The 25,991-nt window shown below is 32.8% G+C and overlaps 1 protein-coding gene across 5 annotated transcripts in view; it reads left to right on the forward strand.

Moving 5' to 3' along the window:
* Positions 1-25,991, forward strand: part of GRIK2 (glutamate ionotropic receptor kainate type subunit 2) — a 651,626-nt gene that overhangs the window by 477,739 nt on the left and 147,896 nt on the right. For all 5 annotated transcript variants that reach the window (XM_019831021.3, XM_019831024.3, XM_019831022.2 and 2 more), the window contains exon 11: positions 4,906-5,129. In XM_019831021.3, coding sequence (XP_019686580.1) covers positions 4,906-5,129 — 224 coding nt within the window. The remainder of the gene's footprint in view (positions 1-4,905; positions 5,130-25,991) is intronic.

A 25,991-nucleotide genomic window follows, 5' to 3' on the forward strand; every position in this document is an offset into this window, starting at 1 on the left:
GCCTGGTTGACCCACTCATTCGTTAGTAGGGTGTTCTTTAAACTCCATGCTTTTGGAGGTTTTCCAGACTTTTTCCTGTGGTTGATTTCAAGTTTCATAGCATTGTGATCTGAAAGTGTGTATGGTATGATCTCAACTCTTTTACACTTATTAAGGGGTGTTTTGTGAGCCAGCATGTGATCTATCTTGGAGAATGTTCCATGTGCACTTGAGAAGAAAGGATATTCTGTTGCTTTGGGATGTAGAATTCTAAATATATCTGTCAAGTCCATCTGATCCAATGTGTCATTCAGGGCCCTTGTTTCTTTATTGATCCTGTGTCTAGATGATCTATGCGTTGTTGTAAATGGGGTATTAAAGTCCCCTGCAATTACCACATTCTTATCAATAAGGTTGCTTATGTTTGTGATTAATTGTTTTATATATTTGGGGGCTTCCGTATTCGGTCCATAGACATTTATAATTGTTAGCTCTTCCTGATGGATAGACCCTGTAATTATTATATAATTCCCTTCCCTTTAACTTAAAGTCTAGTTTGTCTGATATAAGTATGGCTACTCCAGCTTTCTTTTGACATCCAGTAGTATGATAGATAGTTTTCCATCCCCTCACTTTCAATCTGAAGGTGTCCTCAGGTCTAAAATGAGTCTCTTGTAGACAGCAAATAGATGGGTCTTGTTTTTTTATCCATTCTGATACCCTATGTCTTTTGGTTGGAGCATTTAGTCCATTTACATTCAGTGTTATTATTGAAAGATATGGGCTTAGAGTCATTGTGATGTCTGCAGGTTTCATGCTTGTAATGATGTCTCTGGTACTTTGTGGTCCTTGCAACATTTCACTCACAGAATCCCCCTTAGCATGTCTTGTAGAGCTGGTTTAGTGGTGATGAATTCCTTCAGTTTTTGTTTTTTTGGGAAAACCTTTATCTCTCCTTCTATTCTGATTGACAGACTTGCTGGATAAAGGATTCTCGGCTGCATTTTTTTTCTGTTCATCACATTGAAGATTTCCTGCCATTCCTTCTGGCCTGCCAAGTTTCAGTAGATAGGTCTGCTACTACTCTTATGTGTCTACCTTTGTAAGTTATGGCCTGTTTATCCCTAACTGCTTTCAGAATTTTCTCTTTATCCTTGTATTTTGCCAGTTTCACTATGATATGTCATGCAGAAGATCGATTCAAAGTACATCTGAAGGGAGTTCTCTGTGCCTCTTGGATTTCAATGTCTTTTTTCCTTCCCCAGATCAGGGAAGTTCTCAGCTATGATTTGTTCAAGTACACCTTCAGCCCCTTTCTCTCTCTTCTTCTTCTGGAATTCCTATGATACGGATATTGTTCCATTTGATTGCATCACTTATTTCTCTAATTCTCCCCTTATACTACTGGATTTTTTTATCTCTCTTTTTCTCAGCTTCCTTTTTTTCCATAATTTTATCTTCTAATACACCTATTCTCTCCTCTGCCTCTTCAATCCCTGCTATGGCCACCTCCATTTTATTTTGCACTTCATTTATAGCATTTTATAGCTCCTCATGACTATTTCTTAGTCCCTTGATCTCTATAGCAATAGGTTCTCTTCTGTCCTCTATGCTTTTTTCAAGCCCAGCAATTAATTTTATGACTATTATTCTAAATTCTTGTTCCATTATATTGCTTAAATCGTTTTTGATCAATTCATTAGCTGTCACTACTTCCTGGAGTTTCTTTTGAGGAGACTTCTTCCGTTTTCTCATTTTCGGTAGTCCCTGTGGTGGCTCTAAACTGCAGGGCACTTCCCCTGTGCTGTCTGGAGTAACTTGTGTTGGTGGGTGGGGCCGCAGTCAGACCTGAAGTCTGCCCCCAGTCCACCGCTGGGGCCACAGTCAGACTGGTATGTACCTTATCTTCCCCTCTCCCAGGGAAGATAGTGGTGTGGTGTGGCCCATGTCTGGGCCTCTTGCAAACTGCCAGGCTTGTGCTGTTTCGATGGGATCTGAGTTATTAGCTGGGATGGATCTGCAAGGTGCACAGGGGCGGGAGGGGCAGGCTTAGCTGGCTTTGCCCTCTCTGGTCTCCTGCGGGAGGGACCCTGAAGCACTGGGATGGAGGCAGTCTCCTTGGAGGAATGTATCCACAGAAGCACAGCATTGGGCTTTTGCACAGTGCAAGCAAGTTCAGTGACCGGAACCGGTTCCCTTTGGAATTTCTGCTGGGGATGGGAGAAGGAGATGGCACTTGCCAGTGCCTTTGTTTCCCACCTGAGTTTAGCTCTATCTTCTGGGGCTCAACAATTCTAACTCCTGGCGTCCTCTCACCCTCCCTGTGAGAGCAGAGCAGTTGACTTTTAACATTCCAGGTGTTAAGTCCTGCTGGCTGTCAGAACTCATGGAGTCTGGCCCCTCCACTTTTGTAGCCAGACTCAGGGGCTCTGCCTTGCTGGGCGTGCTGCCCCTCCACTGCCCCAGCTCCATCCCGCCAGTCTGTGTAGCACGCACTGCCTCTCTGCCCTTCCTACAGTCTTCTGTGGGCCTTTTGTCTAAGCTTGGCTCTGGAGAGTCCATTCTGCTAGTCTTCTGGTGGTTTTCTGGGTTATTTAGGCAGGTGTGGGTGGAATCTAAGTGATCAGCCGGAGGAGGTGAGTCCAGCTTCCTCCTACACCACCATCTTCCCCTCTCAATACATTTATTTTTTTAAATTAAATGTCAAAAGTGTCTGTTTATATCTTTTGTTTCAAATGACTAATTTCTTTTATAATTGAAAGAATTTTACTGGGTGGTGTTTTTTCTTATATTCATTTTATATTTGGGATAGAAATTTTACTTTAGGCAATGCTAAGTAAATTTTGAAATTTGATGGATGTCTAGTCAATCATATTAATATATGCCTGTGGAAAGACTTTTTTTTTTAGAATAATGTAGTGGTTTTGTCTTAATAGATGCTACTTGAATTGTTCCCTAACTTTTGTTAATATCTATTTTGAATTTAAAAAATATTTTACCAGCTTAAAGCATGTTCACTTACATGCTTTACATGTTATAAAATTTTGCTTTTCATGTGCCTACAGTGAGGGAGGGTTACAAAAGTGAAATGGTACATAGATAAACTGTGCTGTATACTCAACCCCCTGAACAGAAGTAAGCCACCATTTCAGGTTGTCCATTTTTTAACCTAGAATCTGTTTCTTAAATGATCACTCTTTTTCCCTAACAAACATCCTTACTTTTTCAAACCGTCTGTAGTTCCTTCCCTTCGGTCTTAGAGGAAGTGCTATTTCTTCCTTGTGGAAAGTATTCCATCTTCCTAAATTCTGCACCTGACCCTCTAAATTGTCAGTGACTGTAATCTATTAATTACTGACCTTGCTTCTATATATTCTCCTTTCCATCTCTACAGATTCTTTAATAAAGGAATGAATGAATGTCTCCATCATTCCATTTCTGGCTTCTGAGATGCATCTCATGCTTAACTCTAGGTATAGATTCCAATAGCTTGGGGTTTAGGTCCTGGTTCCAATGCTCAGTTAGCTCTGTGACCATGAACAAGTTTTTTACTTCTCATAGATTCAGTTTCCTTATCTTAAAATAGGAATAATAGTAGGATTGTGTAAGGATTAAATGTGACAATTCATGTAAAGTGCTTACCACACAATGCCTGTTGCACAGCACATGCTTAAAGAACATTACCAAGTATTATTGCTAAATTGATATTTTCTTAGATTTATGAATATGTAATGTGATGATATCCTCTCCAGGACCGTTAAGACCTGTTCTTTCCTTCCTAAAATTTAGAGAAATATCTCTCTGTCTTCATTGCTGCTCAGAGGTACTCTGTTCAGGTATCTGAGTGCTCCCCCTTTCCCACACACACCCAAACACAAATGCATATCCAGAATAATAATTCCCAAACACATACCCAGAATAATATCATCAAGAAACTTAGCCTTTTAGTGACGTTTCTTTTTTTAAGTTCTCCAACAGTCCTCGAGGTAAGAAAACAAAACCCAATTTCATTATTTTGTTCATCTTTCTGTAGCTATCTACAAGCAGCATTTCTTATTTATCTTCTGAAAGCCCAGTATGTTTATGAAAATAAAAGGAAAGTAGAGATATAGCTTCCCATTATATATGAGAATAGATGCCTTTATTATTTAAAATATTAAAATTATTTCCTGTAACATATTACAGCTTAAGTTCATCCCTGACAGATGGTTATAACATGATGAGTGAAAAGCATTAGTAATTTAACATATTTAAGCTACCGTGGAAAATTAGCAACTTTGTGAAAATTGAAAAACTCATTTCCTAATGCGATTTAGGCAAGGCTGCAAGGATTTTCATTAAATAATATAAAACAAATTAGAGGGATAGAAACAAAACTCAAGGGCAGTAAACACAATCACATTAAAAGATGATTTTCAAAATGTTAACTATTTAAAGACTTAAACCTTTTAACTGAACTCTATAGTTTTAAAATAAGGAAAACATGTTTCTTGATTATCAACGAAATGATTTGAGGTAGATATTATTATTACTATTTAGAATTTGACCAAGTTATTTAGAGATCCATAACTTATATTAAATGTGTTTTTTTTTAGTTTAGATTAAAAATAATTATGAGAAGATTCCACAGCATAATAATTCAGGTACTGAATGTACAATGGTTTCTTCAGTTTTTTCATTCCATATATTTTTTTTCTTTCTTTAACTACTTGCAATAAATGCTGGTTTGCTAATCTAGAAGGACATAGAAATGAGTAACAGAAAAATCAAATGCTTCAATTCAGGGTCAAGAATGCTTTAAATGTTAACATAATAGTTACTCAGACAATTGTCAAGTATAAAGTATTTGTTTTGCTTAATTTGGATACTGACTTCTTTTTTGAGACTTAGAACCAATTTTTTCCCGTTTTCTGTTTCTCTCTACAGAAAGCTGACCTTGCAGTTGCCCCACTGGCTATTACCTACGTTCGAGAGAAGGTCATCGACTTTTCCAAGCCCTTTATGACACTTGGAATAAGTATTTTGTACCGCAAGCCCAATGGTACAAACCCAGGCGTCTTCTCCTTCCTGAATCCTCTCTCCCCTGATATCTGGATGTATATTCTGCTGGCTTACTTGGGTGTCAGTTGTGTGCTCTTTGTCATAGCCAGGTAACATGCTCACTTTTGTGATTTTTTTGGCAATTGTTACCTCCTTTTTCTAACTAATAATTGTCAAAAGTCACAATAATTTTACTTTTCTTCTTCTTTATTTCCCTTGGGGTGCTGAAATAATGAACTTTTAAGAGTCACATACCTTATTAAAATATACTGTACTGCCTTTTTGGGCAGAAAGCATGCTGGTTGTGTCAGTAAGCTATAACTGTGGGAGAGCTTACTCTTTTTAATCAGAATCTAAAAGCAGTCCAAATTATTATTCCATAAAAATTATTTCCTCATTTTGCTCTTGAGCGAGACAGTAAAATAGTGTATTTTACTAATTTGAATTGATAAATAAGCCATAAGAAAAAACAAAGAGGTAAGATTTAAAAGGAGGCTTTTTTTTTAATGAACCAAGGCTAATTAAAAATGAGCACTTTATGTATAAAAAAACTACCGTTATTTTCCACATAAAATTACTCATTTTTCTACAAAATAATTATAATGTATAACTACAAATATGTTTTTGCTCTATTATCAAAATTAAATAAATAAGAAGGTTATTTTTTCAATTGTATTATATAGCTTCTTCTGATAAATTTGTCACTAAGGATATTTATCCTTTCTTAAACTTATTCTTTTCTCAATGAAGTCATATATTTGTTCCTAGCAAAAAATAAACAAACAATAAAAAACCCACTTAGTCCATTCAATTAAAAGAGGAATCACTTCTAGAATAGCATAAGATTTTTGATATATACACATTTTTTATAGGTATACACAGATATTTTTGATATTTACATATAAATGTTATGAAAACTTATAATTCCCCCCAATTGATTTAATATTGACAATGAGTCCTTCAGACAATTATCATTTGCATTTGTCTGAAAATTTGTATTGGAACCATGAGTACATATAGCTTTGGTAGCTGTATGGTAGATCATGTTAATATTTGTATTTGAAGTTTAGAATTCTCCCCTCAAAAACGAGAATTTGGACTATAAAATTCATAAGTCTTTAGCTCTAACTTTTTCCGTATCTTGTGAAGACAAAACAGCCTTTTCATTTTTGAACATCTTTGCATTAGTTACATATATTTTATAGCGGCCAATGTAAACCATCCTGTTTCATATGTAGTCAGAGAAATGAGTTCAAAGATTACAGTTTAAATAATTCAATGGTTGGAGAACTCTACAGCCTGCCCACAAGGCAGACAGAAAAATAAATACTCCAAAGTATAGAAAAAAGTCTTTCATGCTGTCTGCAGGTACACCTGTTCCTTCTTAATCAAATTAACAAAAGTTCCCAGGAAGGATAAAATCAAAACCTAGGGGCAAATGTCCTGATACCATTCTGAGACAATTGTGCAGGCATCAGTCAAGCTGAATTAAATCTAATGTGGTTTCCAGGGGACCTTAAGCAGAGACTATTGAGTTACCTCAAACTTGTATTAGGAATTTCAGATATTCCTAATTTTCTGAGCCCAGATCTTCTGAGATTACATTCAAAAGCAAATACTGAAACATCTGAATTATTTTCCAGCTTAAAATTACATTTGCAAATAGAGACGTGGAACAGCTATGCAGTGATCTAATTTTCAAAATATTTTTAACTCTCACTGATAACTATCAAATAAAATAGTGATATAATATCTGTATAATTATGGTAACCTGTGCTAATTTTACACAAAATAAATACATCTATGTCATTCTTTTTGAGAATGTAACATTAGTTGATATGCAATTTTTTAGTGTCATTAAATTTTGGAATATTACTGTTATATTTTGTTGTTAGTTATTAAATGAATGGAATTTGAAAATGATTCTATTTCAGCATCGTATTCAATGCAAACAGTCTCATACAATTTCAAAAATTAAGTATAATATCTTCATTTATAGGTAAACACATTAAATAATAAAAAAATGTTAGATATCCTATATTAACTAATAAATATCTTGGTAAATAGGACATAATATGAAAATAAATTATTTGCAGATTATTCCTGAAATATTTTATTCAATACTCTATATTAAAATAACGTATAAATATTTGCTAAATTTAAAAACAACACACTAAGAACTCAGATTAAAAGGAAATTCTTGAAATAGAATCCAATTAAATTCTTAACTGAACTTCCAAAGCCAAATAAATTTATATAATTAAAATCCAATATACTTCACTTAAAAAAATATTCAGTCCCATATGGTATTGAACTCCTCTCACAATGAAAGTTCATAATATGCAAAGCAGGCAAAAATGTCCAGATTTCATTGCAGAACTTAATTACCTTTCTAATATAAATGGTATTATGGTATTTCTTATCAATACAAAATAAACACAGAATTTTTATTTTACCTATGAATGAAGACTGTGTCTTATGTTATTTAGAGATCACTAATGAACTTACTAATATTATTATATTATATTAATGTTAACATATAAATATGGCATTTTATTTATGTATACTTTTTATCTTCATCTCCATAATAATTACAGAGAAAGACCATTTACATTTGTAAAAATTCTCATCTATGTGTTTCATTCTCACTGAAAATCACAGAAACAAAGTTCTACAATAATACCGTGTCAACAACAAAATTTTGTAATAAATTAAGTACTGATCATAAATGTTAGAATTTATGTTTTCTAAAATTAAATTTAAAAGCTGATTGTTACTGTGATAGCTCTTAAAAATTTCCCTTCACCCTTCCTATTAGAAAAAGATTATCTAAGAAATACTTAACAAACGCTCTAAATTTTTTTAACCATTATTAAGAAAGAGATATATGGTCTTATTTTCTTGGTATGGTTTCATAATATATGTTCTCTTGCAAATAGTTGCTTTCTTGTTTATAGCATAATGACATAATCAGCATGCTTGTCTGAATTAGCTGAGAACTCTTTTCACAGTAAAGATAAGCCTGAGGTACAGCATTCTAGATATGGAATGGCCTTATCCTGGATATCCTAACCATAGCTCTTGGCTGACAGAAGATTAGGAAGAAATCTTATACATGACAAACTTGTACATAATCATGTTTGTCCCTAAACCTTTCCCTCTCTCTTTCTATTTTCCTCTGACCTAGGTATATTAGTATAGAGACAGCAGTTAGTCATATAAAGAGTCTGGTTAGGAAATCCACCCTTTATACTCAGAATGAGAGGTATTTTTCACCTTGCTTCAAATATTTTCTTTATTAAACAACTGATAATATGGACACAGTAGATACTATTTATAAAATGGAGCCAATTTAAATGCCCATAATGTTAGAATTTTTTTTTTTCTTTTAACAATAGGTGTCTTCAGGACCAGAGCTGTTTTGAAAATCAGCATGTAAATCTTGGTCTAGAGTTCTTAGTAATTTGGTATAGAGGTGAATAACTGAAGACCAAACTTAAAAGAAGAGACTAATGCTATACACATTTTCCTCCAACAGGATTGATGGAACTGTAGTAATAATTCACTAAGCGTATAATATTGCATATTTTATTCTAAGATTGACATTTTAAAATTAAATACAAATAAACTGGGGAAGAAGAGTAATACTAAACCATTTTTTTGTAAGAATTTTATTACAGAGAAATTTCTTAGGTTACTTAAATGAACAAGTGAATATGATCAAATATAGGAAAAAGAGTAAAAGAAAGCTAGCAATATTGGCTAACCTGGCCTTAGCAAAGATAACAAATCCAAGAATATTCGGTATGTGTTAAGTACATAACATTAGTTTTTCTAAGTTAAAAAGAATATAGGAGTTTCTTATGTGTTTTGGGGTTGAATTGCTTTGCATGATTTTTAGAATATTAGAATCTCATCTATTGTATTATTGGATTAGACAGGAGGAGGTGGTCTCCCTAGAATCTGCTCAAGGGTTTATAAATACGGTGACCACCAGGACTGTCTTGACACACACTTTGGCACTAACATGGTCTGGAGTCACAAGATGACAAGGCTACTGCCTTACTGAGAGTTCTTACATTTGTAAAAATATTCTGTATTTCTCTTGATGCTCGGAGGTAAAGATGTTCTAAACATAGTGTTTTTGACGGTTTAACTGAGTTTAGAAAGCCATGTCCAAAGTGCTTGCATCAACAGCTTTGATCTAGGCTCCTGGCTAGTGTGCAATAGCTTTTATATTCTTGTCACAATGATGGGTGACATTTAATGTACAGTGAAGGACAACAATGACTTATTATGCACTTGGAAATGGATAACTGTTTTGGTGGGATGTTCAATGTTAAACTAATATGCTGTCAAAAAGACTGTTGTCACATTGAAACGAAATGCCAATTTTGTTGTGTGCCTTTGCCACCACTTGCCCACCTCTTACTAGAAAACCATTTCAGTTTTACCTTTCCATAACACAATTTTAGATATATTTTTCTTTAATTTTTTAGACATTTTTTTGACTTAAGTAAATTTCAGGAAAACCTATCTGCTTTTATTGATTTAGCAGTTTTCTGAGAATTTAATGAAAATTTGGTTTGAAATAATGCTGTTTTCTAGTATGCCTTTCACACATATGAAAGTGATTATTAAAATTGATTATATTAGCAAATACCTCAGCTATGGACCTAAAAGTCATCATCGATTAAAACTAAATGCACTTTCAAACCACATTTCCATAGGAGATGAAGTTACTTCTACATTAATAAAGTTTTTTTTTCACAATTGTTACTTGGTAAATCTATTATAAAATAATTTACCTCCTTATTTGTAATGATTCCAATGATGTTCATGGCTACAAAATAGAGATGGAGTTATTACACCAGAAAAAATTCTTCACTTGTACTAGTAGAACCAAAGCAATTGAAAGGTTAAATTGGTGACTTATTTTCAGCTTGTGGTGAATATTGTATCTAGATAATGGAGGCAGTGGAAATTTTGACTGCAGTTGTAAAGGCTGAAGAATCAGAATCTCAATCACTTTAAGAAAAAATAAACATATTTTCTACCTCTACATTTTATAATTATGCTAGACATTTACAAGAATAAAATATTTGAAAAAATCAAGTAAGACAAAAACAATTTAAAATTAAGCTACTTATTTTGGTAATCTTCTGTAATCTAACGCTTTTTGGCATCTTTTAAAGATAATTGTACTTGAGTTTCTTTTAGAAGTTTTAATCTCTCTTACCAAATTAATTTTTGACAGAATTTTTTTATTGTTAGGCAAAAGTGAATGTAAATGCAAGAGCAGAAGTTTGATAGCCCATTTTTATTTTTCATATCCTATAGGTAAATTATTTTCCTCTTTATATTTCCTTGCCTCCATCGCCAAATTGAATTCAAGACTTCTAGAGGTGGAAAACCACCTCTCTGTCTAGTCATTGCAAGAATGTCCTCTCAATAAGTATCCTGGCCAATGAGCTTCTGAGGACTATGGTCACCCTATTATAATTTGTTTCAATTTAGAAGTTTCTCAGTGTCTAGCTCTGAAAATCACAGATAATAATTTTAATAAATTATACTATATAGAGAGTAATGTTAAGAAACTCGAGAATGCTAAAAACTTGAAGATGAATGTTATTAAATTATTATACTTGCTACCAACAAATGACAGCTCTGTTTTTAATAAATCCTTTATGGAATATGTAATTCTGTTTTTACACACACACACACACACACACACACACACACACACACACACTGATGAGAAGCAATAGTCTTGTAAGAGATTTTTTTCTTTGAAAGATTTAGAAAGGAGTATAGTGTCATTTTTGACACTTGCCACTATGTTTCATACATTTCTCAGTAGCTAATTCACATGGAAAACTAATAGGACAAGAATAATACTGTGAATGGCTGTTTCTCTTCCTCTTTATTTCTTTCCTTTGTGTGTGTGTGTATGTGCGTGTGTTTATGTGTGTGTGTGTGTGTGTGTATGAGAGAGTTTTAACATAAGAAAGAAATTCTTTGAGATGACTCTTAAGAACCAACAAGGTAAAGAAAACCAATCATTTGTTACCAAGTGATGCACGTATTCTTCCACATTTTGTAGTCTCTAGACAGCTACTTCTCCCATAGCTGCAGAGTACTGTGAATTGTTTGTAAGAAGTCATCTTCCCACCTCGTTCTTTCTGTGTTAATTCTCAAAACAAAATTGTGCTTCTATTTTTCTATAGCCCCCAGAAAAATGATCCCCTCGGACTTTCCGGACGAGGGGTCTCCATCATCTAACAAAGGTCTTTATATTCTGAAAAGTAGGGTTTTCCTCCCTCTATGTCTCTGTACAATGATTGAGAGTACTCTGCTCAAAAAAGTCAGTTCCCTTGAAAAATGTAGAAAAATAAGTCATTTTTTTTAATGGTAAGCTTGATACCTAAGTAAGTAACGTTTTCACCTGGATAAAGGTGTCCTTTTGTTGTAGATTCTTTGGTGTGAGAGTTCTTTCAAATGGATGTTTTCCTATATAGTCTTGTACTAGGCTGGTGGGTTTTGTGGAGGAAGTCATTGAGAGAGAAAAGGAAGGAAACTAATACAAATTACATGTCAACAGTGGCCAGGTTTTATCTAAGAACAATGGAGAGATTAATTCATTAGCTTCTTTTTTCAGTAACTTTATGTTTTTTAAGATTTGATGTAAGGAATGAATGGATATACACAAGCACACTATTATACCGGTAGCAAGTGAGATTTGAAATGTTTCCCTTGTTTAATGCTAGCATTATTACCCTTTTTAAATTCTAATTGATTATAGGGAGAAAGTTGTCTTAAAGAAAAGAAAACAGATTTAGAAGAAAATAGAAAACAGAAAAGGAATTTATATCACTTGGTTCATTTTGACTGTCATGTTAAATTCACTTTTTTCTTGTAAGATTTTAGAAAAAAAAAAGAGCTTGGCTAACTTTTTAGTTATGATTTTTAAGAGTCCTGTATAAAATATTTGAGCTACATGTTAGCAGTATGTTGTTTTATAATAACTTGAAAGAATCACTCAATTAGCTACACTTAAGAAATGTGTCTTTATCTTTAGAATTGCAAATAAGGTAGGTTAAAAATATTTCCAGTCACTTAGGCACCTAAATAGGACACATTAACAAGCCACACATTTGCAGATTTGCCTCATAAACATGTAAACTTACTTGTTTTATAAGTCATTTTTCTAGAAATGCTCACTTTCTTCCCCTAAAAATTACTAGCTGCATATTGTAAAAAAAATCGCACCACATTATGAGCTTTCCTAGCAACTCAAAGTGCTATTGATATTCTTTTGATTTTTTCCCATAATTCATGGATGAGGAAGAAATATCACTAATATTACATGAAAATGTATAGATGTAATTTTTAGTGGTAATTTATGACTTATTTCTTCATGCTATGTAAAAATAATGCACTCTATCCAAATAATTAATGAGTAGGAGATATAGTGTCATCAACCAGCGTAACTTCATCCATTACAGCATGTCACGGCACCTTACTTGCTATAATTTTTTACATTCCATTACATAATTACATCATTCAAGTTAAATTGTTTTCATATCAATCCTGTTGGGTATATATACATATATATATTTTTAGAAAAAATATCATATGTCTCTCCAATTGCAATAGGGATTTCAATATGATATTCAAATAGTAAGAGCTGGACAGTATCCATTTTGTATGTAAATAGAATTAGTAAAACAGATGACAACACAAACTATTCTATTGATTTTCAACACCTATAAATTTTAATATTTTTAGTTAAATCTTACGTAAAGAGGGACAGTATAAAAATGTGAAGTTATCTCAGTTATAAATATGTTGATTTTATACCTACTTTTGGAATTTTGTTTGGAAGCCTAGAAATTAACCTGACAGACTTCATGACAAAAACCTTATTAATGAAGTAATTATATATGCCTGCACTTTAAAACTATAGTAATTCTTTCTTTTTTTTGAATGTACACTGGATTGAAACCTATGTTTAGTTTCAGTACTATACAAAATCTATAAAAGATAATTCTCTCTGCCCCGCCCCAGCCTGGATAATATTTAATTTCCTGCTATTCTTTATGAAAGATGTTTAATCCAAAGTTAATTATTATAAAATATTTCCCATTTTCATGTGCCCCTGTCTGACTACTCTTGAGATGATAAATGAGGTGAATGAATTTATAATAGATTTTTCTATTAAATTAATGGATTTAATATTTGAAGCAAAGGTGAAATTGTAGGTTTTGAATGTTACTGGCATGATAAACATTATAAACAGAATAGGGCTACAACTGTCATCTAAGTTGGTTCAGAATATGCACCTGAATATTATTTTAACATAATAAAATTAGGTAAGTGTTTCCCTGCTTCCCTTATTATTATTGGTACTGAGAATGGGGGTGCTGGGAGGTGTGTTTCAATATAAGTTTAACAATTCACTAGACTGACTGAAGATATGTTTTGGAAACTGGTATTACTAAAGTGATATTACCAAAAAAATAAAAGGAAAATAAAAAGAAAATAATTAAAATTTTGTTGTAGAAGGAGATGCAAAATCGATATTCACATTCAGCGAACTGTATGTTGATTTAAAATTTTTCATATCACTGATTTAATTTTCAATTAGGGCTTCAATTTTCTTTAAATCAGGAAGATGTTAAAAATTATATATAAGATATTTCTTCTGCCCCCAATTTGAAAACATTCATATTGATATCTGCTACGTCAGATATTTGAGTTGCAAAAAAAATAGTGAATGCTTTCCAAACATACTTCAGTTGTTTTAGATACTTAACTGCAAATGCAGTACATCCACTTAATTTTAAAATATTTTATTGGTATATTTGATACAATAGAGTATAATTTCAAAAGATATTCAGTTGGAAGGAAAGAAAGCCCAAAAGTCATTAGACCTTGTGAAACTTATTAAAATTATTTTATAGTTAAAAACTCAATTAGAAAAAAAACCTTATGTGCCTTGCATGTTCATGGTAGCTGATGTGCTATTTTTTTTATAATCCAGATATTTACATATTAGCCAAATCAACTTAAACATCCAAGTGATGCTGGAAAATCAGATGCTACCTTTCCAATGCTAGCTTCAGGTTCTTGCTGATAAAATCATTTACTTATTGAGTGTCCATTTCTCTAAAAGTATAGTCTGTTTCATTTTCCAGTATTAGAAATGACATGGCTGCTTGACTGATCTGAGGACAGTCTGCCTTGAGCCTTTTAATACTGGACTTACTGCTTTAAAATCCTTAGCAAGTGTTTGCAAGCTAAACACTTGCTTCTGGTATGTAAGTCTAAGAAAGAATTCTTTTAAATGTAAATTATGTTCAAACTAATTTAAAAATAACTGTTTTTGTAATGTTTGGTACTTCACTTACAAACAAATAGCTATATTGGTAAGAAATTATTGATAGGACGAACCTGTACTTTCTTATGCAGTGTTGATATGCAAGCCATTTTCCTTATTATTTCCAATTTAAAGCCACTCTTAATTTAATTTGATTGGACAATTGGGTGTTTAAAAGAACTGTATTAGTAGCTATTTAATGAGGCTATATGAAAGCCACTGTATAATTTTAAAAATAGATTCCAGCTTTAAGTGTAGAATTATATATTTTTATTTTACACTTGCAAAATTAAGTTGAATTTTATGGCAACCAAAATAATGCCTTTCCTTCGGGAATCTTAAAATGATCAGTAGATAATTATAGTAAGGACTTTTTTGTTCCATCACAATAAAAACAATCTCAGGTAGTTTAAAATTGGAGTATGTTGCAGTATGCCATTATAACTTAACTTTATTAAAAAGTTGCTTAGGATAAAAATAGGTCATAAGGATCTGAAATTAGACTACTGTTGAAGTTAATTTCCTATATCAATTATAAATTTTAAATGGTAATTAAGAGGAAGCCTTACAATTTGAAAACCCTTGTTATTTATTGTTTCTTGTTACATATTTATAGCTGATAGTAATGTTTATTTCTCCTCAAGGTTATATTTTAATGAAAATTGATCATAATTTAAACTTGCTGTTGATAAATTACAGATCAGTGGAACTGATCATTGTTACCATCTCATTAAGCCCTTCCAATCCATTTAGATCTACTAAATAATATGTTCAGTAGCATATTATTGTAGCATTCATATACAGATAATCCTTGTTCTTCATTCTGTGTAACTTTGGTGACTTTCTGGTACTAAAGCTACCAACTAAACAATGCCAGCGTTAATTAATGAACAACATATGGCATACAAATATAACATAAATGGTGTATATTGTTCAGTGATGTGATGGTACTTGCTTAATAACTGGCTATGGCAAGGAGAGAATCTTTGATTTGTAGCAATTGACAATTTTTGTGGTGTAAATATTGCTGATATGATTAATACCAAGCTACCAGTGATGCCTTACTGAATTCAGATTTGGAAAGATAGGTACAAAATTGGCTCTTCTAGCCATATAAGCCGGCTCCAGAATACTGCTAATATATAACATGTTCAAATGAAGGGATAAGCATAGATCATAAAAGTGAATAGCAGGTAGCATAGGTGGATGTGCTTGTACAGATATGTAGGATGTACCGGAAAAATATGTGGAAGATAATGGCAAGGTTATGGAGCCTCAAAAGCAAAAGCGAAGAGCTGGATTTTTATTAATACAATTAGAATCTTTGAAGTAATTCCAAACTTAAGTATTAATCAATCCTTTCTCTCATGGAAATAATTTAGTATCTAAACAATTAGCATTATTTTTTGCAGTTAACCGCACATTAAAATATCTATGGAAAAAAGAAAATACACTAAGGAAAACTTCAGCAAGGTGACAGTCTCATGGAATGAGTCCTTGTAGATTCTGGTATTTTCTGAATGATTGAGATGTTATCATTAAATTAGAAAATTTTAACTCTTTACATGGAAACTTTTAAACTACGAGATGGTTTTCCTTGCTTATAGTTGTTAATAAAAAGTATTGAAAGGAATAAAATTGTCTAAGATCATTCGGTAATAATATATACACAAATTAACATCCTCTGAAAGTTCAGTAATCGGTTCAGAGCTTGTTAGTAGGAATAGGTTCACAGGTAGGTGGTAGGAAACCTGACTAAAAATAAGAGGTTTACTTTTCTCATGGAACCTACACTTAGGCAGGGCAAGGCTGAAACCAATGCTGAAAGGTGATATCAAGAAACTTGGCACCTTCTATCTGCTTGCTACACTGTTCTTAGAATGAGGCTTTGATCCTCAGGGCTGTGAGATGGTCACGAAAACTCCAGCCATCCTCTCTGTGTCTTAGGCAGGAAGAAGGTAAAAAGGAAAAGCAAAAGACAAAAGAGAGTGTCTTTACCTCAGAAAGGAAAGTCTCCCTCTTCTCTATATATCCTTGGCTAGAGTTTTATTTCCTAGCTGCAAAAAAGGGTACAGATTTGTTTCTTTTATCTGAATATACTGTCACCTCAGTTCTTTTGTAAGTTAAGATGTTATCAGGTATGTAATTGGCTGTGCCTATCAACAAGACTTCTTAAAGTGTGAAGTAATGTTTAGCCACACATGAAATTCTCCCAAATTCCTTATTTCAAATGTCCATTTCTGAAGTTTTCTCTTTTTTTCTTGTCTGTTATCAGGGTGCCTATTTTTGAATAGCCCGACTATTCCCTTCCTGTTAATTGTTTTCAACTGGTATTCTCTTTAAAACAAGTTAATCATGCTTGTTTAAAAATGTATGAAAAGTTAAGTGTAAATATTTATATTTTAAGAGGGCTTTAGTAGTTTCTTTCTGGTGCTAGTCTATATTCCTGAGACATGAATTTACCAAATTAGTTTTGTTTAGGAAGCATGAATCGTTTTTCTAATATTATCTTAAATGATGCTATCAAAATATAAATTTTCTTTTTTTTTGGTTTATTTACTTATTTTGAGACAGAAAAAGAGAGCTAGCATGAGTGGAGGGGGGAGGGACAAAGAGAGAAGAGAGAGAGAATTCCAAGCAGGCTCCATCCACTCTGTCAGCCCAGAGCCCTATGCAGGGCTCCGCCTCAGTAACAGATCATGATCTGAACCAAAATCAAGAGTTGGACACTTACCCAATTGAGCCACCCAGGGCCCCCAAAATATAAAATTTCAATCCCATAGAAAAAATCTGATTTATTTTTGTTATGGAATATCCTAATACATCAATATTTTTCCTTACTTTTATAAAGCAATGAATAAGTTGGTGCAAAAAATTGTTACATGTGATAGGCTCCATAATGCTTATGCATATCATACAGCAGGATTTATAAACCATCAGATGCTAAGCTGTTTCTAAGGGGGGAAAATGAACCCAAGAGAGTCATATGATCAAATAAAGTCAGGAGAACTATATACCAGATCCTCTTGAAGATTCACTATTAGCAGAGTAAAGTCTCTGAAAAACCTTTCAGTAAAGAAGTTTGGGTATGTTTGTTTACCTCAGCATTTTCTAAACATTTTGGGCCATGGGACATTTTTCCTCTTTACTTAGAAATAAAATAGTGAGGGTTACCTGGTTAAGCATCGACTCTCGATTTTGGCTCAGGTCATCATCTCATGGTCATGATATCAAGCCCTGCATGGGGCTTCTTGCTGTGCATGGAGCCTGCTTAAGCCTTCTCTTCCTTTCTCTTTGCCCCTCCTCTACTCACGTTCTCTCCTCCCACTCTAAAAAATAATAATAAAATAAAATAAAATGAGTGTGAAAAATTCTAATTCAATTATGGAATTTAAAAAGTTAACTTTCATTTTAAAAATGTCTGGTCTCAAAATAACTCATTATTACTTATTTGTGGATTTGGTTGTAAAATCAAGATTTTCTATTCTTTTAAGTTTATTTATTTATATTGAGAGAGAGAGAAAGAAATCACATGAGTGAGGGAGGAGCAGAGAGAGGAAGAGAGAGAGTCCCAAGCAGGAGCTAACAGCACAGAGCCCAATGTGGGACTTGAACTCACAAACTGTGAGATCATGATCAGAGTGGAAATCAAGAGCTGGACACTTAACCAACTGAACTACCCAGGTGGCTCTTAAATTTTCAGAAAGACAATCACTGAATATTTAGAAATTTGCTTACATTTATTGATAGTTATAAAATAGATAACTGGAAAAGAAAAAGGCTTTATTTTGGAATAATGATAAACCTAGAAAAAAAATTCCATACTGACAAATTATGATTGAGAACAAGCACATGGCTTAAATAAATTCCAGTTTTATTAGTAATCTTACCTTATTTGCTAAAGGAGGAAGTATTAAAAATAGTTGATACTTTATTTTGTATTTATTGTAAAGGTGAAATGAGTTGTCTATTCTATAAATGATCAGCACTTCAGGTAGATGAATTATGTAGATTTTAATTTTGGACATATTTTGAAGCTACATATTTTTATGAGGTTGTAACTTTCCTGTTAGACTCATATTTGTCTACCTTATGACCCATACTCTGGAAGCAGGGCTGAAGGAGGTCACTGTATTTTAAATCTCATTTACATATGGGACAACATCAAATGATAATTATTAGTGTTCTTATTCTATATGGAATATAAATAGCATAATTGCAAAAAAAAAGCCAGAAAATAAGCATATTCAACACACATGTAAGCCTTGAGTGTCTAAAAGTCAACTATAGTGATATTAAATGGCCCATTTAGGGACAACCAGCATTTTTATCTACATGCTTCTAGTTTGCTCATCTTATGCAGATTGGACAGGTAGCAATTTTGGATAGCTCCTCTTAAAATGAATGCAAATTATCAAAGGATTATATGATCCATCCCGTAAGGCATTCATTCATTTTAATCTTTAGTTTGCAGCTTTCCAGTTCCTCTTATATATTCTCATTGGTAGTTAATGGAAAGTATCATAGCTTAGGTCTTAGCCTATTGCAAATAAAAAATGCTGTTAGATAAAAGCTTCATAAATGGTAGCCACTCTTTTTAAAATTTAGACCAGGTGTTGCTTATTTCTTTCTTAGAATAAGCTAAGGTGTACTATTTATTTGGTTTGTGATCATAAGATAATGTGCACCCAGAATATTGTCAATGATCATAGTTTATAACAAGATTGAGATTATATAAATTTCAATTGGGTCCTAAATGATAATACTCCATGATTTTTGTTGTTGTTGTCCATTGTTTGAAACTTATTCCAGCTAGATCTATCAATTCTCTCTCTCTTTCTCTTCCTCTCCCCATCCACCCATCAACATTTCACTAAGTATTAGCTATATAAATCACAATATGATAAATATATTTTCTTATCTATTTCCCATTCATAAAACCTAATATATACTTGAGATAACCTGTTAAGGACTATAGTTAAATTATGTCAGAAATACAAAGGCAGAATTTGTATTTTTTGTTTGAGTAAATGAGAAAGTATTATATAAGACAGTTACAGTTATATGGATAAAAGTTCTGGATGATAAAGATTATTTTTACTACAACAAACAGCAACTGGAGATAATAATCAGATCTCCTTGATTCAAATATGAAAGCCCATTCAGAGATTACATTATACACTAAAATATATGCAAAATATTATTTCAAAAATCCAATTTATTGAGAAAAGCTACATTTTTTTCCTTTTCTTTTTAACCTGGATTTCCTACAAATGCTTTAGCTTTTAAATTTTACATATAAAGTAAGATTCTGTGTGTATTTGTGTGTCTTTTTTAAACCTTAGGATAAAGACCATAAACTCCAGAGACTTAAATCCATCTCCAAATTCTTGAGGACCCATTATTTCTAGAATATAGACGAAGCAATGTGGAGAAATGCAAACTTATTATGTGTTCAGTCTAAATGGAAGGATTTAAAATTTAACATTGCAAAACGACAAACGTACATGACAAAGTATGAGATAATAAGAAACTAATCCACCCAGAGACAGTACTAAAAGACATGAAAGGTGAGGAGGCATTACAAAAAGGCACAAAATCTGCACAGTAGGCTCAGAAAGTTAGAAAAGAATAACTGGTGTTTCAGTGTTAAGCATTGTCTATAGAAGATGTTGTCCAATTCATATGATTGTCTATAATGTATCCAAAGACCATATGCCAGACTACAACAGACAGAGACATTATTTGCAGTCTCTGGATCTATGTACCACCTGTTACCTACCTGAGATTGGATTGACTGACCTAATAAATATTAGTGAACATTCATCCTCACTAGGAAATGGTGTCATACTAAACAATGACACATTGCTTTTGATTGTTTTTTTCCTCATTTACTGTTTTAAAAATCAAGCACTTGTATACTTAACAGGTTATGAACAATGGCAGAATTCATCATGAGCAAAGCAATAAAATGACTATCTTAAAAAGCTTGCTAGAAGATTGCCAGAGATTTGCAGTATAAATTAAATATAGCAACAATATAAAAATATTAGGGATTTAATTCAGATATATAAGTAAATACAACATTGAGACACACATATGTTATTTTACAGTACAAAGTCATAAATTCTTGAAACACTTTTAAATAGAACAAATTAAATTAGTGGAGTGACAGGAATTGTCTGTATCATTTAAATATATTATGACATTTAGGAAAACTGAATTATATGTTTAGTAACAAAAGTACGAACACCATTTTAAATAAAATCACCTTCTATAAAGTTCTAGGTCTGTGACTGGTGAACAAAATTTTAACATATAATCAATAGAACTCCATGAAATAAATGAAGACACTAAAGTCTGAAGAAGTAAAGCAACCTGACATAGGTCCAGTAGTTAATCATAGAACTGGAGCTGAATGGAGTGATAACAGCATGCATGGCACCATAGCATTAAGACAAAACTGAGTCACCTGTAAACAGAAGTCCACTTTAACAATTGTAGTTACAGTTCAAAGTTTAAAGTCTCGAGCCTGCAAGACTTTAAGAAATGTATAGCTACCGATTTGTTTTGCAATTTTTAATAGAAATCTGTTTCCTGAAAATTAATATTTTAGGTGTTGGGTTCTAACATTTTGATCACTTTTTTTCTCTCCCTAGAAGTTCAAATTTCTAATCTTTAACACATGACTATAACACATGACATAAATTCAGAGTTCTGTCATAGCATTAGGCAACATGTTACATATTAGTTTGTTTACTTAGTACTTCATCTACTCTTCAGGCCATGAATACATCCTAATCAAATGTGTATCTTTAATTGTGCTCAGGGCCATTGGAATTTTTTTCTCTTCTCCTTTCCTTCTTTGTCTTCTGTTTCATATTGAGTGCACATTTCTGAATCCCTCCTTTCTTTCTTTCTTTCTTTCTTTCTTTCTTTCTTTCTTTCTTTCTTTCTTTCTTTCTTTCTTTTTCTTTCTTTCTTTCTTTCTTTCCTGACTCTCAATCATTGATTAGTCAGAGCTTTCCAGCACCATGTGACCACTTTTTCTCCGTCTTTTATTGTTTTGTCCGAAGTGTTACTTGGTACAGATCTAATAAGTTAAAATCCTCTAACAATTTAATTTATTATAGTCTTTGGTTATTTTAAAATATCGGTAAAATATATGAAGCTAGGGGCGTCTGGGTGGCTCGGTGGTTGAGCGTCTGGCTTCGGCTCAGGTCATGATCTCAGTTTTTGGGTTCGAGCCCCACAACGGGCTCTGTACTGACAGCTCAGAGCCTGGAGCCTGCTTCAAATTCTGTGTCTCCCTCTCTTTCTGCTCCTCCCCCGCTCATGCTCTCTCTCCTTCAAAATTAAATAAAAACATTAAAAAATAGATAGATAGATAGATAGATAGATATGAGGCTAGACTAGGTTAATCAGGAAAGCTTTGTGTCACCTTATTATCTGCAGCTTCTGTACATGCCAATATTTATTAAATTTGCTCTCTATTATCTTTCATGTGGTTTTGAGGATGTGTGAATGCCCATATCTAAGCTGATCGAAATAGGGTAAGATTTTGTTTCAGTCAGTTTACTTATTCCTTAATCCTCATCTCTTTTCAGCATGTTTGAGGATGAGTTAAAGTAAATATTGCTTAGTTATAATATGACATTTATGTAAAGATTTCAGGAACTAGAAGTCAGTGTTACCTCAGGAGAGGTCAGGGGAGGAGCACAAGAGAAATAATAAGACTTAGCAGAAAGAGTAAATAATTATATAAAATAATGTAGAATATTTATTAAATTTACTATTATTCAGTTAATGAATTTGCAGAATATACTATATGTAACAAGGAAGTACATTCATTCAAGAAGAAGCATTCCTATGAAAAGGCAGAGAGTTAAGAGAGAAAGAATAGACATGGAGACCTAATGTCCCCAAAACAGCAGATACAGACAATGAAGGTAAATAAAATAAACTGTGCTAAGAGCAGTAAAAAATTCTTTTGAAATGATAAGACAAATACGGATGATCCCCTTATTTTATACATAAGAAAATTGAGGCACTGAATGGTTAAAAAATTTACTAGAAGTGACATAGAGAAAAACACGACAGGACCAGTATTAGTGTCTTGAATGTCTTGGAATAGTTTATTTTTTTTCATTTTCTTTAAAGTTTTATTTATTTTGAAAGAGAGAGAGAGAGCATGAATTCATGTGCACACAAGTAGGTGAGAGGCAGAAAGAAAGAGGGGAAGAAAATCCCAAGCAGGCTTCACAAGGTCAGCACAGAGCCCAATGTGGGGCTCTAACCCACAAACTGAGATCATGACCTGAGCAGAAGCCAAGAATCAGAAGCTTAACTGAGTCACCCAGGTGCAAATAGAATATGGTTTAGAAATTAAAGCAGTCTCGTCAAAAAAGAGATTATGAAGTATGTTTTAAATTATTAGTAAGACAAAATTCAAAGTTTGAAAGTTTGTTAAATAGCTGTGAGGTGTTATACAGGGGATAAAGCATAATTAACAAGAATCTTATTGAATCACTGGCTCTGTCATAAATGCAGAAGGAATTTTGATATTAAATGTCATGAGAAATTCTACTGAAGTACTCCAAATGATAAAACAACTTTTTATGAATGTGATTGTTGAGATAACGTCCTGGGAATCCCTGTAAAGAGAGACAGGAAATAGTAATTTAAATATTTTCAATACATACTAAGATAGTTTCAGAATGAATGGAGAATTTTTGGATGTTGAAGGAAAAAGATAATTTCTTTATAAATAAGTTCATTTGGGATTTAGAAAAAAGGTTCCCACTGCTAGAAAAAGTTGGAACAGTCTCTTTGTTTAGTGAAGCAGATAGTCATGCTTGAGATGAAAAAATATTTTGAGAAATTAAGGAACTGATAGCTCAGAGAAATGAACAGACACAGATGGACTTCTTGGCCTTGTTTCATGAGCACATTTCCTATTTTATTGGCTTGGGACAAGTAAATCTATTTAAAGCATCAAAATGCAGAAGAAAAATGCATCTTTTAGAAGTGCATAAAATATGTTCTTTGCCTCTTTGAAAAAGTAAATATATACGTGTGTGTATATGTATGTATATACACATATATAAAACAATAACACATATATAAACACATAGGCACATATATAAAACATATATATATTCACACATATATAAAACAATAAAAAACAACTCAATTATATAAATGTAATATAAAGAGCAATGGTGGAAAAGAGTATGATGAAATTGGAAGTGCTTAGAGTTTTGAGAATACAAACTAATATAAATGTTATAATGCATCTAAGTTCTTATTTAATAATTATTCTAAAAATGCATATACTCTAAAAACTCTTGTATTATATTATGCTGTTATAAAACTTGAGCATTAAACAAAATCACTTAAAGTTATCTTTAATGTTTTGTAAAGAATAAGAGAAACATTTATCAGTGGTATATTTATCAGTGGTATATGTGCAATCTGAAAAAAGCAACAAACTCATAGAAAAAGAGATGAGTTGTGTGGCTACCAGAGGCAGAGGGTGATGGGAAAGAGAATTAGAGAACAGTGATGAAAAGGCACAAATTTCCAGTTATAAGATGAATAAGTACTAGGGATGTAAATCAACATGTTGACTATAGCTGACACTGCTGTATGAAATACAGGGAAGTGGTTAAGAGAGTAAATCCTAAGAGTTCTCATCACAGGGGGCGCCTGGGTGCTCAGTCGATTAAGCATCCGACTTTGGCTCAGGTCATGATCTTGAGATTTGTGAGTTTCAGCCCTGCATCAGGCTCTGTGCTGCCAGCTAGGAGCCTGGAGCCTGCTTCAGATTCTGTGTCTCTCCCTCTCTCTGTCCCTCCCCTGCTCATGCTCTGTCTCTCTCTCTCTCTCTCTCTCTCTCTCTCTCAATAATAAATAAACGTTAAAAGCATAGTAAAAGAGTTCTCATCACAGGAGAATTTTTCTTTCCTTTTTTCTTTAGTTCTTTTCTTTTCTTCTTTTTATTGAATCTATACGAAAAGATAGATGTTAGCTGAACCAATTGTGGTAATCATTTCACAATATATGTAAGTCAAACCATCATGCTGTATGCCTTAAACATACACAGTGTAGGTCAATTATTTCTCAATAAAACTGGGAAAACAAGAATCTAAGAAGTAAAAAAGAATAAAAAGAAAGATGTGATTATAATCTAATGCGTAAATGTGTGATATATGCTAAATAGTTAAACGTCATTATTTCCACTCAAAACTAGTATTTGGAAGTTAAAATATTGTAAGTAAATGATAGTTTCATGACTATTGACTGATATAATTTTATGCCATTTTCAAAGTCCACATAATTAGGGACTTTTTGATAAAAGAGATAGTATAATTTAGAAAATGATAATTTTCCCTTAAAATTATTAACTGTATTCTAAAATTTTGCATCTAATGTAGAAAGAAATAATTTCATAGGTTAAAGTGACAGAGAATTCAGGTCTTGACTTAAATTTTTATTTTATTTTTTAATTTAAATTTTTATTTTAAATGTTATTTATTTTTGAGAGAAAGAGAGGGAGCACAAGCAGGGGAGGGACTGAGAGAGGGAGACACAGAATCTGAAGCAGGGTCCAGGCTCTGAGCTGTCAGCATGCAGCCTGACATGAGCTTGAACTCACGAGCTGCAATATCATGACCTGAGCTGAAGTCAGATGCTTAACAGAATGAGCCACCCAGCCACCCCTTGACTTCACTTTTAGAGAATGGTTTCTAATCTAGGATTACTGTTTACTACTACTACCTATCTACTAATTTATTTTTGAGTCATAAAACTGCAGCTTTTTGAATGATCTATTTTTCTATATTTTATAATCTGAAACAATGTTAGATAACTTAAGTTTACTTATTTATTTTGAGAGAGAGATTGTGTACACGGGTTGGGAGGCACAGAGAGAGAGAATCCCAAGCAGGCTCCAAACTGCCAGTGCAGAGCCTAATGCAGGCCCTGAACTCACATACCGTTGAGCTCATGACCTGAGCCAAAATCAAGAGTCAACTGCTTAAGTGGCTGAGCTATTCAGGCACCCCTGTTAGATAACTCTTTTAAGCTACTTCACAATTTCTCTATAAATTTATCTGTCATAATTTTCAGTTTATTTGGTTGATTGACTAAAATTAAAATACTGGGATCATTTACTTACATTTAAAATAGAAAATGTCCTTTATATTACTTGCTTTCTTGGTTAAAGATAACTAACTCATATTCCATTTTGCCTTCCTCACCCCGAGTATACAGTTTGAGAAATTAGAGCTGCTTTCTTGGCCCATACAATAAATCAAATATCACATACAGTGTAGATAATCACAGAATCTATGTGGACTTTATACAAGATGCATCTGATTATGTATGGTTGTATTTTCTGTAACTTATTTCTAACAACAAACATTGTGTTGCAAAAGATGCAGAAATAAGAAAAATGTAGCACAACTAAAATAAACATTCAGGTTTATTCTGATATTATGGTTGAAAGAAAAAGATTTTAGGGCACAACTGGACAATCTTGATTTCAAATTTAAGAAAATGATTAAAGCGTGGTTTTGACCAAACAAAATAT

This window comes from Felis catus, chromosome B2 (genome assembly GCF_018350175.1).
Source record: "Felis catus isolate Fca126 chromosome B2, F.catus_Fca126_mat1.0, whole genome shotgun sequence".
Lineage (NCBI taxonomy): Eukaryota > Metazoa > Chordata > Mammalia > Carnivora > Felidae > Felis > Felis catus.